This window comes from Microcebus murinus, chromosome 3 (genome assembly GCF_040939455.1).
Source record: "Microcebus murinus isolate Inina chromosome 3, M.murinus_Inina_mat1.0, whole genome shotgun sequence".
Lineage (NCBI taxonomy): Eukaryota > Metazoa > Chordata > Mammalia > Primates > Cheirogaleidae > Microcebus > Microcebus murinus.
In genome coordinates, this window is record NC_134106.1 from 31,822,501 (window position 1) to 31,839,621 (window position 17,121).

General features: G+C 34.7%; 1 protein-coding gene across 7 annotated transcripts in view; it reads right to left on the bottom strand.

Annotated features, from left to right (window-relative positions):
- MAP4K3 (mitogen-activated protein kinase kinase kinase kinase 3) overlaps positions 1-17,121 on the bottom strand; it is a 153,327-nt gene that overhangs the window by 47,249 nt on the left and 88,957 nt on the right. For all 7 annotated transcript variants that reach the window (XM_012788510.2, XM_012788507.2, XM_012788509.2 and 4 more), the window contains 8 exons: positions 16,869-16,911; positions 15,227-15,299; positions 10,140-10,271; positions 9,881-9,943; positions 9,713-9,794; positions 9,507-9,617; positions 6,451-6,529; positions 598-656 (listed from right to left, as the gene is read on the bottom strand). In XM_012788510.2, coding sequence (XP_012643964.1) covers positions 598-656; positions 6,451-6,529; positions 9,507-9,617; positions 9,713-9,794; positions 9,881-9,943; positions 10,140-10,271; positions 15,227-15,299; positions 16,869-16,911 — 642 coding nt within the window. The remainder of the gene's footprint in view (positions 1-597; positions 657-6,450; positions 6,530-9,506; positions 9,618-9,712; positions 9,795-9,880; positions 9,944-10,139; positions 10,272-15,226; positions 15,300-16,868; positions 16,912-17,121) is intronic.

Below are 17,121 nucleotides of genomic sequence, written 5' to 3' on the forward strand. Positions count from 1 at the left end.
TAATTTCATTAGGATTAATTTTGTTTTTCCCAATGTCTGATTTTTTATTCTTTCACAGAATATTAATGTCTCAAATATTTTCAAAATATTTTGCTTCTAAGACCACATCTAATATAGTATCATATATCTGAAAGGAGTATTAAAGAATCACGAAAAGAATATTCATAGTTATTAGCCTTAAATGAATGACAAGCTTGAACTACTGCGTATGCCTCATCTTCCTGAGTTTTAGTACTCTAAACAGATCTGACTCTACTCTGATGCTTGGAAACCATGGCATTTATCCAAATATATACATACCTCAAAAGCCCCTCAAAAATGGAAAAAACAAAAATGAAAAGATAATTAAAAGGCCAACATTAAAAACATTTAATCAGAGAATGGTAAAACTAGATTTCTTCTAAAATAATTTTGAAAATATTCAATCTCAGCAACACAGATTTATTTATTCTGAATTTTAGAATTTCTTATCTTTTTGATTCCCCAAATGCTTTTGAAAATATTAATGACTAGCTTTTATAGTCAGTACTAACATCTTAAAAAGACAAATTAAAATATTTATTTTCAGTGTTAACATTCCAAGATTACACTACTTACCAGTTCATGATGTGGTTCTGTCTCCTTCCTTAAGGGTGGATCAAATTTTACTTGGCCAACTAAAAAAGAAAAAAAGTAAAGCAATGATGTGTTTCTATATTCTTAATGATGTAATAATTTAAAAAGCTACCTCATGGCAAAACATTTAATTTTAACATCTACCACACATCGATCACAATGAAAAGTTTTTTTTCAATTTTTAATGGATACATAATAATTATAAGTATTATAGGGTACATGTGATATTTTAATATATGCATATAATGCATAATGATCAAAACAGGGTAATTAAGCTATTTAACACTTCAAACAGTTATCATTTTTTTGTGTAGGGCACATTCCAAACCTTCTAGCTATTTTGAAATATACAGCAAGTTATTGTTAACTATAGTCACCGTACTGTGCTACTGAACACCAGAACTTATTACTTCTATCTAATGTTTGAACCCATTAATCAACCTTTCTTCACCACACCCGTCCTCTTCCCAACCTCTGGTAACCATCATTCTACTCTCCACCTTAACGAGCTCAACTTTTTTAGCTACCACATAGGAATGAGTACATGCAATATTTGTCTGTCTGTGCCTGGTTTATTTCACTTTAACATAATGACTTCCAGTTTGTTAATGTGTTATATTTGAGATTTACAAGGCCACAGGACAGAGAGACAGATTCACCGAGGCTGTAATTATCAAAGGAGTTTTATTGTCTAGCTCCAGCTAGGGTCCGAGCCCCCAGAGTGCCAGCGCAGTGGCCTCTTCTCCAGGCAGGGACCCTCCTTTGTGTGTTAGTCCCTTTTTTATAACTTAGTTGTTTACACACTGGTCATGCATCCACCCCCACAGTGATTTTTACTGTAGCCTGCCCCTGATAGGCCGTAACCTGTTCCGGGTCCTAGCTGAGAGACTCAGGTTTCTGCTCTCTTTGTCTTTTTCCTCTGCATCCCATAATATACTCATGATGCCTTGCGGTTAGCAAACAAGCAGTAAACAGAAGCTGGAAGGTGTCTATTGTCTTTTTAGCCCAGTATCTTAAAAATGCTGCTGCAAATGACAGATTTTATTCTTTTTTATGGTTGAAAAATATCTCATTGTGCGTATGTGCCACATTTTCTTTATCTGTTCATCTGCTGATGGACACTTAGGCGGATTCCATATCTTGGTTATTGTGAATAGTGCTGGAATAAACATGAGAGAGCAGATCTCTCTTTAATATACTGATTTCCTTTCTTTTGGATATATATCCATCAATGGGACTGTTGGATCATATGGTACTTTTATTTTTAGTTTTTGAGGAACCTCCATACTGTTTTCCACAGTGGCTCTACTAATTTACATTCCCGCCAAGAACGTACAAGAGTTCTCTTTCTCTGTAACCTTGCTAGCATCTGTTATTTTTTGGATTTTTGATAATAGCCATTTTAACTGGGATGAAATAAAATCTTGTTGTGGTTTTGACTTGCATTCCTTTCACATCAGTGAGGTTGAACATTTTTGCATATACCTGTTGCCATTTGTAAGTCTGCTTTTCAATCCAATATTTAAACAGAGAATCTGTTAGCTGGAAAAAGCTCAAGAAAGTCTTAAATTACTAAAGCTTTAACATGTTAATCCTAGGCCTTTTCCATAGCAAAAAAGATGAACAAAATTACACGTATGTTATATAGTCAGGATCTAACTTGCGACTTCGTTGTGATCCAACATAAAATAGAGACAATCTTAACTCAGTATTTAAGTGGGTAGTCGGCAGTTGCTGCAGATTGCTTGTGGAAGCCAGCCTACAAGATGGCCCCTAGTATTCACAACACTTCCACACTGGATTGGTCAGTGTGACTGAAAGAACACAGTAGAAGCAATGGTATATCATTTCCAAAATAAGGCTTCTGTCCTGGGCTCTCTCTATTGGAGCACTTGCTCTAGAGGAAGCTACACTGTAAGCAGCCCTAAGGGGAGGCGATGTGGCAAGGAAGAGAGACCTCCACCTCATCAACCTTCCAGCCTAGTCAAGCCTTCAGATTACTGCAGCCCCAGCTGACATCCTGACTGCAATTTCATGAGACCCAGAGCTGGGATCACTCAGATGGAATGAGACCCAGAGCTGGAATCACATCACTAAGATGTCTTGCATTCCTGACTCTCTAAATCTGTGTGAGACCATAAATGTCTATTGTTTTAAGTTGCTAAATTTTGGGGGGTAATTTGCTACATAACAATAGCAAATTAGTTAACAATATATTACTGCAGCTAAAGTATAAATTAGCTAGAGTAGACATAAATGAACTATACTACATTCACCTTTTTCTTTGCTATTCTCATGTATTGAATGTTTCACTATCTTTACCTTTAATTTCTGTATCTCATTATCATTATCTGTTTTTACAACCTGGGTAAAGCATTCAAGACCCCTGAGATAAAAACAGAGGCACAAATACAAAACATGAAAAAGAAGAAAAGTAGCCATAATACATTAAATTTCAACCAGTAAGTACCAAAACCAGCAATTTTCAACCAAGGTCAAGAAAAAAGTGAGGTTTCAAAGCATAATCATTTTTATAACTTCTTTTGTATGTAACTTCATTGTGAATGTTAATACCAATTAAAGACCATGAGATTTGAATATTTAGCAATAGGAGGCATTAAGTAAAAAACAAATGGTTGAGAAACATAGCTCTCTAGTTATTGATGTATATGCTTTTTAGCTGTTAATGGTGCAGATATTAAATGGCCCTTAGAGATAAGTAGGCTCTACAAGAATGGGTCCGTCACACCTGTTCCCATACGATCACATGAACATGTGTGATGTATGATCACACATCAAAGATTACAAAATAATTTTGTCTAAGGTATTAAAACATATACTTCATCTTGATAAAGCACTACCAAATAGCTCTCACCTGCACTTGTTTTCAAAATGCAAAATGAAATCTGTAATACAGTTACATGAGGATTATTGTCACCTGTGAATAGGCTTGCTTTTCCTACTAGAGCGCATAATCCCTGAGTGCAGGGATGCTATCTTACTAAAAGCCGTAACTGGTATATAAGTGCAGGAATTTTCAGTATCCCCATACCCGCACTCGGTGGATGGAGAACACGTTCTCAGAAAGGGGAGCAAAGTCCCTATAGAGATTCATCCCTTACACTGGTATCATTTTTCTGTTCTCTTCAAATTCCCTAAAGTTATGATAAGTTTCCGCCAAAGAATCTTCCAGCTACTTTTCAACAACTGTTGGTCAATCATCCCAGTCTGCAGTGCTATTTATAATGTTCTCAAAATGTAAAAAAAACCTCCCAGCTATCTGTAACTGTCTATTGGTTCTGATCTCTACTTCCTCTACCATCTCTCCTTAAATGTATGTGAGACCACCCACCACAAATCTATACCACCACAAATCTATATTTTAAAGTCCAGAGGAAAACTCTTTCTTAGTGTCTTTGAGACAGCTCCAACATAATCACACGCTGACCCTTCATTAGCCATTATGGGTCAAAACTGATGCTACTATGGCAGATAAGAAGAGCACCACAATTATTTCTTCTTAATCAAGTCTTTGCTTATCATATTTAATTGAAGGCACAGGGGCCTTCCTAAAAGGGAAAAAGTAATATCCTTCGGGCAAATGAGTCCATTTTTACATATATGTTGACTAAACACCATTTAGTTTAGTAAAGAGAAAACACTGGTTGCATGGAGATGTAACAAGTAACTGTAAACATAAAACATCAAGAGGAACAAATACACACCCATTATTAAAATAAATCATTTTTCCAAAGGCTGCCTTTATAGATAACAGGATTAGTGAGCATTCTTCTATATATCATGTCTCACATGAAATAATAAAACATTCCGAAAAGTAGACATTTGTTAGAGAACTGAATAAGACTTGAGAGCCTCCAATACCAAACCCCCAAATTATTAAAAGTAGTCATTTTTAATCCTGCTGTTACCCTAGCATGCCAGAGGGATATGACACCCATATTTCTGGCAAACAGGAAAAAAGGAGGGATGTCTATTATAACACACATGTATCACTTGCTCCTGCCAAAAGGAGAGCATATCAGAATCTCAGAAAAATTGAGGTATAAGATGTCTAGTTTCAAACAGCACACACATGCATATGCATTTAGAAGTTGAGAATCACTGATATAAATTAGCATAGAGTGATTCAGAAATAACTACACTTTGCTATAAAGCACCTGGAAATAATTTTTTAATAGAATTAGATAACAAGATAGAAGGTACTTTAGATTTAATAGTACTGAATACATACAATTTTTAAAATCAACTATAAGCATCTCTAATTATTTTCTGTATATTAAAGAAATGAAAAAGATATTTCATAATTACTTGTGTATATTAAAAAATAATGAAAAATGCTCTCATTTGTTAAGGTTGTCATTTTCATAACAGGGAAATTAGCAAATTTAAATCTTGTGGCTGCAGAAGGAACTTCAAAAATAATTTTGTGTGGTCATGCAACTAGTTGTTGGCAAACAAAGGACCAGATCCCACTCCTGAGCTTTTTATATAACCCACCATGCTTTCTTTCAGGTGTTTCCTCCTGTTAAGAGCATTTCCAGGTATCACCAGCATAAAACTTTGCCCAAGAACTTAATATACATTGTATGGTCTGGCCAAAATCCCAAGGGAAGGTTCACAAGGGACTCAAATAATTCCCACTGTAAAAGCCACATAATAGACTGAGGTGGTTCCTGAAGTGAAGCAGTGTTTGTGAAAGACCAGTGAACTAGAAGGAAGTTGAGAGATGTATGATTTGCTGTTAACACACTGTATGACTCAATCCCACAGTCAAATCTCTTCACCTCTGCCTTTCTTTTATTCCCCGCACCATATCAAACGGTGATAGGGTCTGCCCTTACTTAACTTACATGGCTTTTGAGATTAAGAGATTGATTCATCTTAATTAAAATATGAGCTAGATCATTATCAACATTATTAATGTAGCCAAAAATTGAGGACAATTTCTTAATAGTAGTCATCTTAAGTTACTATATTACCTAACTTCAGTAAGGTCATTTAGGATTTCAGGTCCCCTGCGATGAGTCTTTAGCTTACAGAAAACTGTTAATCATAAACCTGACTGCATTAAATTAGCATTCTAAGTCATTGGGAATAAGTGCTTTTAAGGAATAAAAAGTTAGAGCATTATTGTTCCAGGATTTCTATTGACAGAGTATCGTTAATGAGTTGATAGTACTGGATCCTATGTGAATAAATGACTTGTCTCAGTGAGCCCATGACTTGGCTGTCCATAGGAATTACCTGGAGGTCTATTTTAAAAGGTTTCCTAGGCCAACCCAAGACTTAGCAAATGACACTCTGAAAAAGTGGGGCCTGAGAATACATTTCAAAAGCTCCCAGGTTACTCAGATGCTAAGCCAGTCTGCAGACCTTTCTCTCTCTCCTTGCTACTCAAAGTACTGATGGCCCTTGGACCCATCAGCATGTGCGTAACCTGGAAGCTTATTAGAAGTAAAGGATCTCAGATCACATCCCAGATCTACCCAATCAGAAGCTGTTCTTTAACAAGCTCTATACGTGAGTTACAGGCACATATGAGTTTAAGAAGCATTGCCTTGATTACTTCTATCCTGTTTATTCTGAGAATTTTATTTCTCCTCCCAAACAGTAACAACATAAATATACACCTTGTATCCCTGCCACCAAAAATTCCACAGGAATAAGGAAAATAAAATTCTTACTGTTCTACTTAAACTTTAACAGTGTTTTAGTAAGAAAACTGTTTGTTAGACAAGAAATGGTAACTAAATTGTAACTTGAAATCTTATTTTTCCATTGTTAAATTATGAACTGTGTGTAGTATATACTTACAGTTTATCTCTGAGCGTGTTTTTTCTTCTCTCACATTTCTACTTGTTGAGTGAATTCTATGTGGTACAGCAACAAGTGGCTAGAATAGAATGAAATCAATATGTGGCATTGGATAATCAGGTCAGTTTGATCCACGATATAACCCAAATATGAAAAAATATTTCAAGTAAAAATGGGAACAAAATACAACAATTTTGCAAATGCTATAAAAAAGGATAACCATAATCACAGCTCAAACTATGAAGGTGAAAATATTTTTATTACCCACTTAACACAAATTATTACTTGTAGAGAGCACTTCTGTCACTAGATTAAATACATATGAAATTAAATACAAGTAATAATGTGTTCTGATTTTTTTTTTTTTTAAAGAAATGGGGTCTTGCTCTGCTGCCCAGGCTGGAGTGCAGTGGTATGATCATAGCCCACTGCAGTTTCAAACTTCTGGGCTCAAGCAATCTTCCTGTCTCAACCTCCCCAGTAGCTGGACTACAGGTACATGCCACTACACCAAACTAGTTTTTAAATTTTTGTAGAGACAGGGGTCTCGCTATCTTGCCCAGACTGGCCTCAAACTCCTGGCCTCAAATGATTTTCCCACCTTGGCCTCCCATGGTGCTGGGATTATAGGTGTGAGTCACCATGCCCAGCCTATCCCACTTATTTATATGTGCAACATTAGACTTGTCTAGATTCATTTTACAAGGATGAATCAAGTACACTAAGCACTTTGGATCTATTCTGACATCAAGAAATTCTGGGACTGGGTGCAGTGGCTCACACCTATAATCCCAGTACTTTGGGAGGCTGAGGTGGGAGAACTGCTTGATGTCAGGAGTTCAAGACCAGCTTGGGCAATGTAGTGAGATCTTGTCTCTAAAAATAAAAACAAACTGGCAAGCCGGGCGCGGTGGCTCACGCCTGTAATCCTAGCACTCTGGGAGGCTGAGGCGGGCGGATTGCTCGAGGTCAGGAGTTCGAAACCAGCCTGAGCAAGAGCAAGACCCGTCTCTACTATAAATGGAAAGAAATTAATTGGCCAACTAATATATATATAAAATTAGCCGGGCATGGTGGCGCATGCCTGTAGTCCCAGCTACTCGGGAGGCTGAGGTAGAAGGATTGCTTGAGCCCAGGAGTGTGAGATTGCTGTGAGCTAGGCTGATGCCATGGCACTCACTCTAGCCTGGTCAACAAGCAAGACTCTGTCTCAAAAAAAAAAAAAAAAAAAAAAAAAACTGGCAAGCACCTATAGTCCCAGCTACTCGGGAGGTTGAAGTGGAGGATCACTTGAGCCCAAGAGTTCCAGGCTGTAGTGAGCTATGATTGTGCTTCTGCACTCCAGCCTGGAAGACAAGAGGGGGACCATGTCTCTCAAAAGGAAAGAAAGAAAAGAAGGAAGGGAAAGGATGGGCAAGGGGCAGGGAAAGATAACAGTGTAAAGATTACCATTTGCATCTATTATTTAATGATGACTGATTATTTGATGATACCAGAAGCCTTTTAAGGATTTATTCTTCAACAGATATTTTTTTAAAAAATGATATTAAAAATGTACACATATAAAGTACCTAAAGGGAAACTTTAGTATCTAAAGTACCTAAAAATCATATTAAAAATATACACATATTAATATATACATTTATTGGGGGTATTAGTTTGAATTTTGCTCTTTGCCACAATTGGAACCATAACTGATTTAAGTAATTGTCAAAAACTGTATAACTTATGCTTAGATGGACTCATAGCATTTTACGTTTTTCAGAAGCTTTTTTTTATTAAAAAAGTGTTCTTCATTCTTTCTCAGTTCCTCTAGGTTACAGGTATACCATTATAGCTTCCATGAGCAGGAATAATGCCAATATTCAATTCTTTTCCTTTAAAGAAACCTTTGTAAAGAAGGTTTGTAATAATTTACAGAACCTAACTAGTTCACATTTAAGTGACTGCAAAGGAGTACTGGTAAACTTATACTCTGCATGTCTCAATATGAGATTTGTCATAATTTACAGAACCTAACTAATTCACATTTAAGTGACTGCAAAGGAGTACTGGTAAACTTATACTCTGCATGTCTCAATATGAGATTTGTCATAATTTACAGAACCTAACTAGTTCACATTTAAGTGACTGCAAAGGAGTACTGGTAAACTTATACTCTGCATGTCTCAATATGAGATTTGTCAAGGGTTCCAGTATAAGATAAAGAATAAACTGAAAAATATGACTTAAGGAAACCTTTTGAAAATGGAACCTCTGGCATGTCAGGAATAAAACTGATATGTATTTTAAGAAGTTAATTGATTATAAGAAGAAAGACATTTTAAGTGCCTTCCATAAAGCTAGCAGAGTTCAAGGACATCCACTTTTGTTTACAGAACCAATAATAGAATTCTGCCATGTCACATATAGTGAGAGCTTATCTTGGGTGCTACAACTATTAGGAATAGTTGTGCTAGGAATGTTAAATATGCTAACAGAAGTGAAACGTCAATTAATAATATCCATGCTTCCATCATATTAGGGTTACTCTATTCTCTAACAACTATCCTGTCTCATTTTTTTTAACATTTCCATAATGGACAATTAGAGTTTTAGTCACCAACAAAATCATGGATTTCATGAATCTCTAATAATTCATAAAATATGGTAAGAGTATTTTTTTAAAGAAGCAAGCTGAAGAGAAATTTTGAGTATTCTAACATCTTCTTTAGATACTTCACATTTGCTTTTCCTTTTACAGTGGATGACTCATTTGGCAACTTCATCTAAAATGACTATTTTGAAATAACTACAGTAATTTCAACAAGTGGATTAAATGATTTGCCTGTGTCATTTTCAGACAATAGTCACCTATAAGTAGCCAATAAAAAAAAATCTAGCACATAACTTCCCAAGAGAGACAAATTCAGAGTTAATTATCTCCGTAAGAGCTTTTTAATTTAAACTAGACCCAGAAATTTAAAAAACTGATTTTGACATGTACATACATACATAACATAACATACACATATGTACATATGTTACATATACCAGTTGGGAAAAACAATTCCTACCTCAGGATCATCATCATCAAAATCATGATAAGTGGAATGATCTGGATTATTCACTTTATCCAACAGCTCAATTGCCAAAGACCGTGTCAAAGGTTGTGTGACAAAAGGGTGCTATAAAAATAAAATATAGTACAGAACACTTACTAGAAATCTGATTGGCATTTTATCTTTTGAAAAATATATACATTTCAAGGCAAGAATAATACCTGTAATAATTTTTCAGCAGTAGGCCTTTTTTTTGGATTTTTGGTAAGTGCCATTTTCACAAAATGATGAAAACTGTTTGACCTAAGAAATTTTGAAAATTAGACTTTCACATTTTAATTCTTTTTTGGTCATCTTACTGTAAAAGTGAATAACACAAAAATACTTACCACTTCATTTTATCCTTTAGTTTAGGAGGCTGAAAATTGCTTTTTGTCATTAGAAATAATGCTCTGAAAAATTAACAAATCATCACACAGCATTTTAATATTTCACATTTTAATGCGAATATGAATTCTATTACTATTTATTCCCAAATAAGGTAAAGCAAGACTAAGAAAATCATTTGTTCATGACAAAATAAATAATACTAAGAAGAGAAAAAAATTAATTTAAGCATAAGATTCTCCAACTTTATGACACACTGACCTCATTGGGTGTAAGTCGAACATAGGAGGCTGCAGCTCGGCAAGTTCTATGGCAGTGATTCCCACCGCCCAGAGATCACAGAGCTGGTTGTACCCCCCTTTCCTCTCAACAGCTGCGACTTCTGGAGCCATCCTGAAAGAAATATCCCAGAAAAGAAAAACCTTCTGTTTATTGCATTTTACTCATAGTCAGTCCCCCCAGAGGCACATGGAATTATCACTATCTAAATTAAGGGAGAGTCCTCTTTCCTTTGGATAAACTTATCCAGCCAAAAATAAAAAGATGAAAAATAAAATTAAAAAAATAAATAAGTAAATTAAGGGAGAGGTAGGCCTTGACTTCTGAAAAACAAATATATAGTACTTAAAAGGTCCACCTTTTCCAAGATCTTGACATCTCGTAGGATCCTCCATCCCAAGCCTCTACTACTGAGCCCTTTGTTACTTTGTTATACTACTTACTAAGGTTTATAAAAGTGTACAATTATAATAGAGCAATATGCCCAAAGATCATCCACATTCCCAATCTTTCTTCTCTGTACATCCAAAATTCTACAGAGAAATAACATTTGCAATAAACAATCTATAATTTTTAATTAAACTGCAAAATGGTCTCTGTTTTCATTTCACCAAAACTATCCCTCGGGGTACCAATAATCTTCGTATTTAGTATTTAATTTTTATTTACTACACATTTATTTGGCTTTTTTCAGTATTATTATAGCAACAGAAAAGTTATAAAATGAGTAGCTACTTTTTAAGAATGTATTTATCTAGAGGAAAGTTGCCCAAATTCAGTAATTTTTTTTGTTTCTTTTAACTTTCCTACAGTCTTATTCTACTTCTATAAATTTGCATTTGATTTTAATGATTAATTTTCAAATATAAACATGTGAAATCCTAAACAACCATTTTGAAAACAACTAATTGAAATAAACATCTCAACTCTCCCCTATCAAAGAGCAATTTAAGTAGGTAGCCTGATACATGTACATTTGTCTTCTTGGTAAGATTTCAGAAAAGTCAAGGAAGTTAGTAAAGTTAAAAACAAAAACAAAAAAACCCCTCAAGTATGTCATTTATTACTTTATTGGTGACTAGATTCTAGGTACCTGGTAGAAATGCCTTAGTAGGGTGTGAAATGCACACAGGCGATACGGTTAAAAATATCAGTGAACACTTCAGAAGAACTTGTTAAAGACAAATGTCTAAAGATAGATGAAAAAAATCTGGCAAATTAGGTAAGAATATGACAACTAGAAAAGACTGGGAGGACTATAGGACTATATGATGTTATCTGTATGCCATTTGAAGAAAAGGTAAAACTAAAGAGACAGAAATCAGATCAGGGGTTAACAGAGGCTAGGGCTGCCAGGAGAAAGCACGAAAGAAAATTTTTTTGGATGATGGCAATCCGTTTTAACTTGATTGTGGTGGTGTTTCTTACCACCATAGCACACAAGTTTCTAAACATTCATAGACTTCTGTACCTAATAAGGGTAAATTTATACCTCAATAAACCTAAGGGGGGAAAAAATCACATGCTTCACACATCTAAGTTCTCACTGCACCTTAGGAAAACACAAACTGGGAAATATAGTTGATGCTTTATGGGTGTGGTTTGCACTACTAAGATGGAACTCTAATAAGTGATCCACTCAAAGAAAAGGACTTAGTTCTGTATCAAAAGATTGTTGAATAAATGTACATACATGCCTTAAATTGAAATGAAATGTTTAGGTACATATGTATTACATTGAGAACTGCCACTTCAGTAGACTTTCTGAATAACTGAGTAACTACCAACCTAATCACTTTGGAAGAGAGAGATTCCATATCCCCAGAGTTTAGGTGAGAAAGACATGATACTAGAGAGAGAGATATAGAGGGGAAGTATTCAGAAAAGTAACTTTACCTAATTCACAATTTCACATGTTTCCGAGATACTTCCCACACTATCGTAAGAGGAATGACATTAGTTTTTAATCTCTAAAGCTGCTGGAGATCAGTCATCATCAACAAACATTTAGTGAATATGTGTATAGAATCAGGCTAGACCCTGAGGATTGAATGAGAGAGCTTGTTCAGATGTTTAAAATAAAATTGAGAAGATGGAGTACTTAAAAATAATGACAGATAGCACTTCAAGCCTTCACTCCTCCCAGAAATCGACCCCAAACAAAAAGAACAAAGAAAAATATAAACACACATCATCTTTGAAAAGTCCAAGAGACATATTTTACCTAGAACCACAACACACAAAGACTGAAAATAGACAGGAGAATAGAAATGATGTAGCAAACAGGAGGTAGGGCAAACCTTCTTGGGTGCCAAGGAAAAGAACAAGCCAATCAGCCCCTAAGAATCCCAGAAATGTTGACAAGTTAGGATTAAAAAGTAGCAAAAGTAGGGTTGAGGTTGGGTTGAAAACAGGAGTATTTGAAAGTGTCAACAGTCCTTCAGATTCCCAATCTCATCCAGTAAAGAAAGCCCAGCAATTACTTTTTCCTCATTCCCACTGGATAAGGACCAAGACAAACAAAAGAGGCTTCAGACTAAGATACCAGGAACAAAGGGGAGCAGAGGTTAAAGGGAGATGACAAGATTAAGGAGAAGTGTGTGTATACTGAACAATGAGTCCCCCAGGTTCCTTCACTTGCCCAGTTCTACAACACTAACAACCAGGTTTATACCCTACCTCCTATGCACAAAGAGTTATGTTATGAATCAATTCTTAGTATCTTGCTCTTCAACGTGAACCAAATTACAAGGATTATCAGACATTTATTTGAGAGAAACCTTTATCATGAAAATGTGAGAGAAAAATTTGAGAAATTCTTATAGAAAGCAGAAAAGATTTTTAAAAAGTGAGAGAAGATATAAGAAAATTAATGGATTATTTTAAGTGGTCCAAGAAATTAACTATTGAGTCCTAGAAAGAAAGAGTAGGAAAAAGTATAGCAAAGAAATTATCAAGTAATATAAGAGTATTTCCCATAACTGCAAAGACAAGAATCTCTGGATTGAAAAGCACAAATGCCAAGTACAACAAATAAAAGTAAAAACAACTGAAAAAACAAACCAAAATATTCTGTGGTCTATCATTATGGAATATCAAAACACAAGGAATGATTCTGGGTGAAGGAGTTACATTCAAAGGATCATGGATCATAATGGCATCATACTTCCCATGGGCACCACAGAAAAGAAAATACTAGCACAATACCTTGCAAATTGCAACCTAGAATTCTATACCCACCCAAATTAACAATAATGTGCAAGGCTAGACATGCAAAGTCTCAGAAATTTTATTCCTCGTGCACTCTTTTTCAGAAAGATTTAAAACACGTTTCACAAAAAAGAGGGAGTAAATCATGAAAGACAATCTAAGAAAAGAATCCCAAACTGAAGATGAAAAACTCCCAGGGCAGAGCTACACAAAAGAGCAGGAGAATAAATAGTTCAGGCTGGACTGAGGAGGCAAGAGGATTCAGGGAAGAATTATTTCAGTAAAAAAACAAGAGCAAAACCAACCAACCAACCAACCAGACAGACAGGACTGACAATCTGACAGACTTTATGGTCTTGAAAATTATTTACAAAACTGTAAAATGTGGGAAGGTATAGGAGGTCTTAATCAGGGATTTTAAAAAACCCAAAAACTAACAAAATTAAAAATGAAATTATTAAAATCCAGAAAATATTTTTCAAGTATAATAATAGTATATTAACTGACTCCACAAGTCAGTCACTGGAAGGATAAGATGAATGGAAGATGAGGACAGCCAAGATCTTCACCTATCATAACACAAATTGTATAAATAATGGTTAATCCTTGAGACAGCAGAAGATACAAGAAGAGTTTTTCCTATAAGCCTTTTTAACACTAATTTACTTTTTAAATATATTCTTGATAAAAGACAAATCTACATACAAGTGTTATGTATCATATCTTCTGTACAAAAACATTAAGTGGTAACAATTACTGCCACACCACTGCTGATGAGTCAGATGAGGAGGGCACCGGGGGACTGGCAGCATATCAGCTGAAGGACGGCAGGACTGCCAGAGCACTGTCACTTTCGACAAAGTACTGGGTGTGACCAAAAAAAAAGCTCTATATCCATCTACCACTATAATGATAACACTTAATATCACCTCTGCACATAGTTTTGTGGCCAAAAACTATTGAGTGAATAAATGAAGGAGGTTTTTACAGGGCAGTCGAAGAATACCCAGCAGACAAATGAGATTAGAAAAGAAAGTCTGTGGAAGAGATTAATAAGGAATTAAGGTTAATAAAGTAGGTAGAAGCCAGACCACAGAAGATTCCACACGTCAAGAAATCTGCATTTGATCTTGTTGACAACCAAAACATGCCAAAAAGTTCTGAGTAAAGGGGTACTCTGAACAATGTAATGTTGAAAGACTAATTAGAATATGGACTAGAAATGGGAGCGGAGAAAGACATAAAAACATCTGTGAAAATACATGTTTTATTTATAGGAGCAAGGATCAGGTTTCTCCAGCAAAGCTAGAACTGTATCAAGGTTCCTGAAAGCCGTATCAATCTTTAAAGCATTTTCAAATTAATGAAAAATAAAATGGTAGAATATTTTTTGGCCATGTAATCCACCTACAAATGTACATGGCTAAGTTACTTTACTACTGATGACTTTTTTTTTTTTTTGAGACAGATCTCACTCTGTTGCCTGGGCTAGAGTGCCGTGGCATCAGCCTAGCTCACAGCAACCTCAAACTCCTGGGCTCAAGCAATCCTGCTGCCTCAGCCTCCTGAATAGCTGGGACTACAGGCATGCGCCGCCACCATGCCTGGATCATTTTTTCTATATATTTTTAGTTGGCCAATTAATTTCTTTCTATTTTTAGTAGAGACGGGGTCTCGCTCTTGTTCAGGCTGGTCTCAAACTCCTGACCTTGAGCAATCCACCCGCCTCGGCCTCTCATGATGACCTTTTTCTTAATGTCTTAGTCCTAAAAATTTTGACCAATCTACTACATTTTTTAGAAATGTTGTACCCAATAATAGTAGAACAAAAACCTAAATATCAATTAAAATACAATTACCAATATGGTGTGCCAATGAAAGACTTCCGTTTGGCAATTGTAGCTGTTATCTGTGCAGATACTCCAAAATCAGCTATTAAAAAAATGAGAAATATTTAGAAAAGAAAACTAAGAGAAAATAAAAGTGTTAAGGCAATATGAAAAGAAACTTTCAATAATTATTTTTATTAGGTTGATTTCACAGAAATGTGAGATATTTTAAAATATTACATTAAAATTTTTAACTTTAACGAACTAGCACTAAACATCACAAAAGCAGTCAGTGTGTATCATAACCAAATAGATTCCCATATATCACCCACATAAATCAAATAACAACAAAGGTCAAGAACAAATAATTTTGATGAGAGACAGCTGAGAGAATCTAAGCTGCCAGATTTATTAATATTATAATCTCTAATTCCTGGGACCTGAAATTCAAGGAGTATCACTGGAAGGGACCTTTACATAGTATTACATTCCATTTACTCTCTGCATATCCATGATGACTGACATCAAATAAACCAGTAAGTCTATTGATAAATCCATATAGCTTGAAAAGATATCCAAACAGAATATTCCCCAAATCTTAGTTTAGCAATACATTCTAGTACCATTATCAATTACTATCAGGAAATTAATTTTGATGTGCAATTTGTTACTATTCTTTAAGATAAGTATGTTGAGTTCTAATACTGTCTAGTTTAGTGATGATGATTTGTAAATCCTTCTCAACTAAGACATAAACAGTATGTACTTGAGCAAGACATATAACATTGCCACAAAATATTAAACTGCTAATAGGAACTGTTCACTGGGCAATGAATAGTTAGATAACTGAAAAGAATAGGACTTTTCTGTTTTCTCATATTTAGAGGTTACTTAGGAAAATTTTATTTTGTTAAATGTTAATTATTACACACATATTTTAAAATCTGATTAGTTCTACAATAGGCTGTAGTTCAAAACAGTGTCATTTATATTTTTATAAAATAAATACATATTTTAAATTTTGATTTACACTATATAGTTCAAAATTGTTTCATATTTGTTATTAAATATTTCATTTAATACCTAACAGATAATGACTTTATGAAACTACTATATGAACATCTGTTTTAAGCTTTCAAATTAAGTCATTGTAGGTTTTGAACTCTATTTTAATTGTAACTTTAACAACCAAAAGTTACAAAATGTAATACAAGTTACTGTTCGAAACAAAGCAACATTCAGAATCTAAATTACATTCTTATATAAGTAATAATGTATTTTATTTTAAAAGCTGATGTAAAGAATGCAGGATTTCTGGAGTTACTAATTTTTTTAAATTTTTGTTTGTCTTATTTTTTGGTTATAAATAATTTTGTCCAGATTTCTTATTAGAAGTCACATTCCTGGGTTTAGAGGTGAAAGATTTCCCAAAGGATACTACCTCACAGTATCTTTATAACAAATCTGTCTTATGTGAAGGACAGATTTTATCGCTGCTTAAGAGAAGAGGAAATGGATACAGAGAGGTAACACTCGCTCTGTGATGAGACTTCCATCTAAAATAACACAGATGCTGCCCTGGGGAGGGAAAAGTTGATCTTACAAAGGAAAACATAAACTTACTATATTTTAGAACACATTTGTGCATGTGACAAAATTCCAATTTACTTACCTAATTTCACATGACCATTATCCGTTAATAGAATGTTAGCGCCCTTCAAAGTGAGAACATTTTAGTTAAAGTAGGAAACAGACATTTTGTCAGACAGCACATATAATAGATTAAATATACATACTGAAAACAATCAGCTTTAGACCTAGAAATACTTAAAGTATATGTTCAATTAAAATGTTAAATTATTATATTCATAGGAAAATTTACTTTTTGGGCAATGTGACTATCCTTATAAAATGTTCTGCCTTAC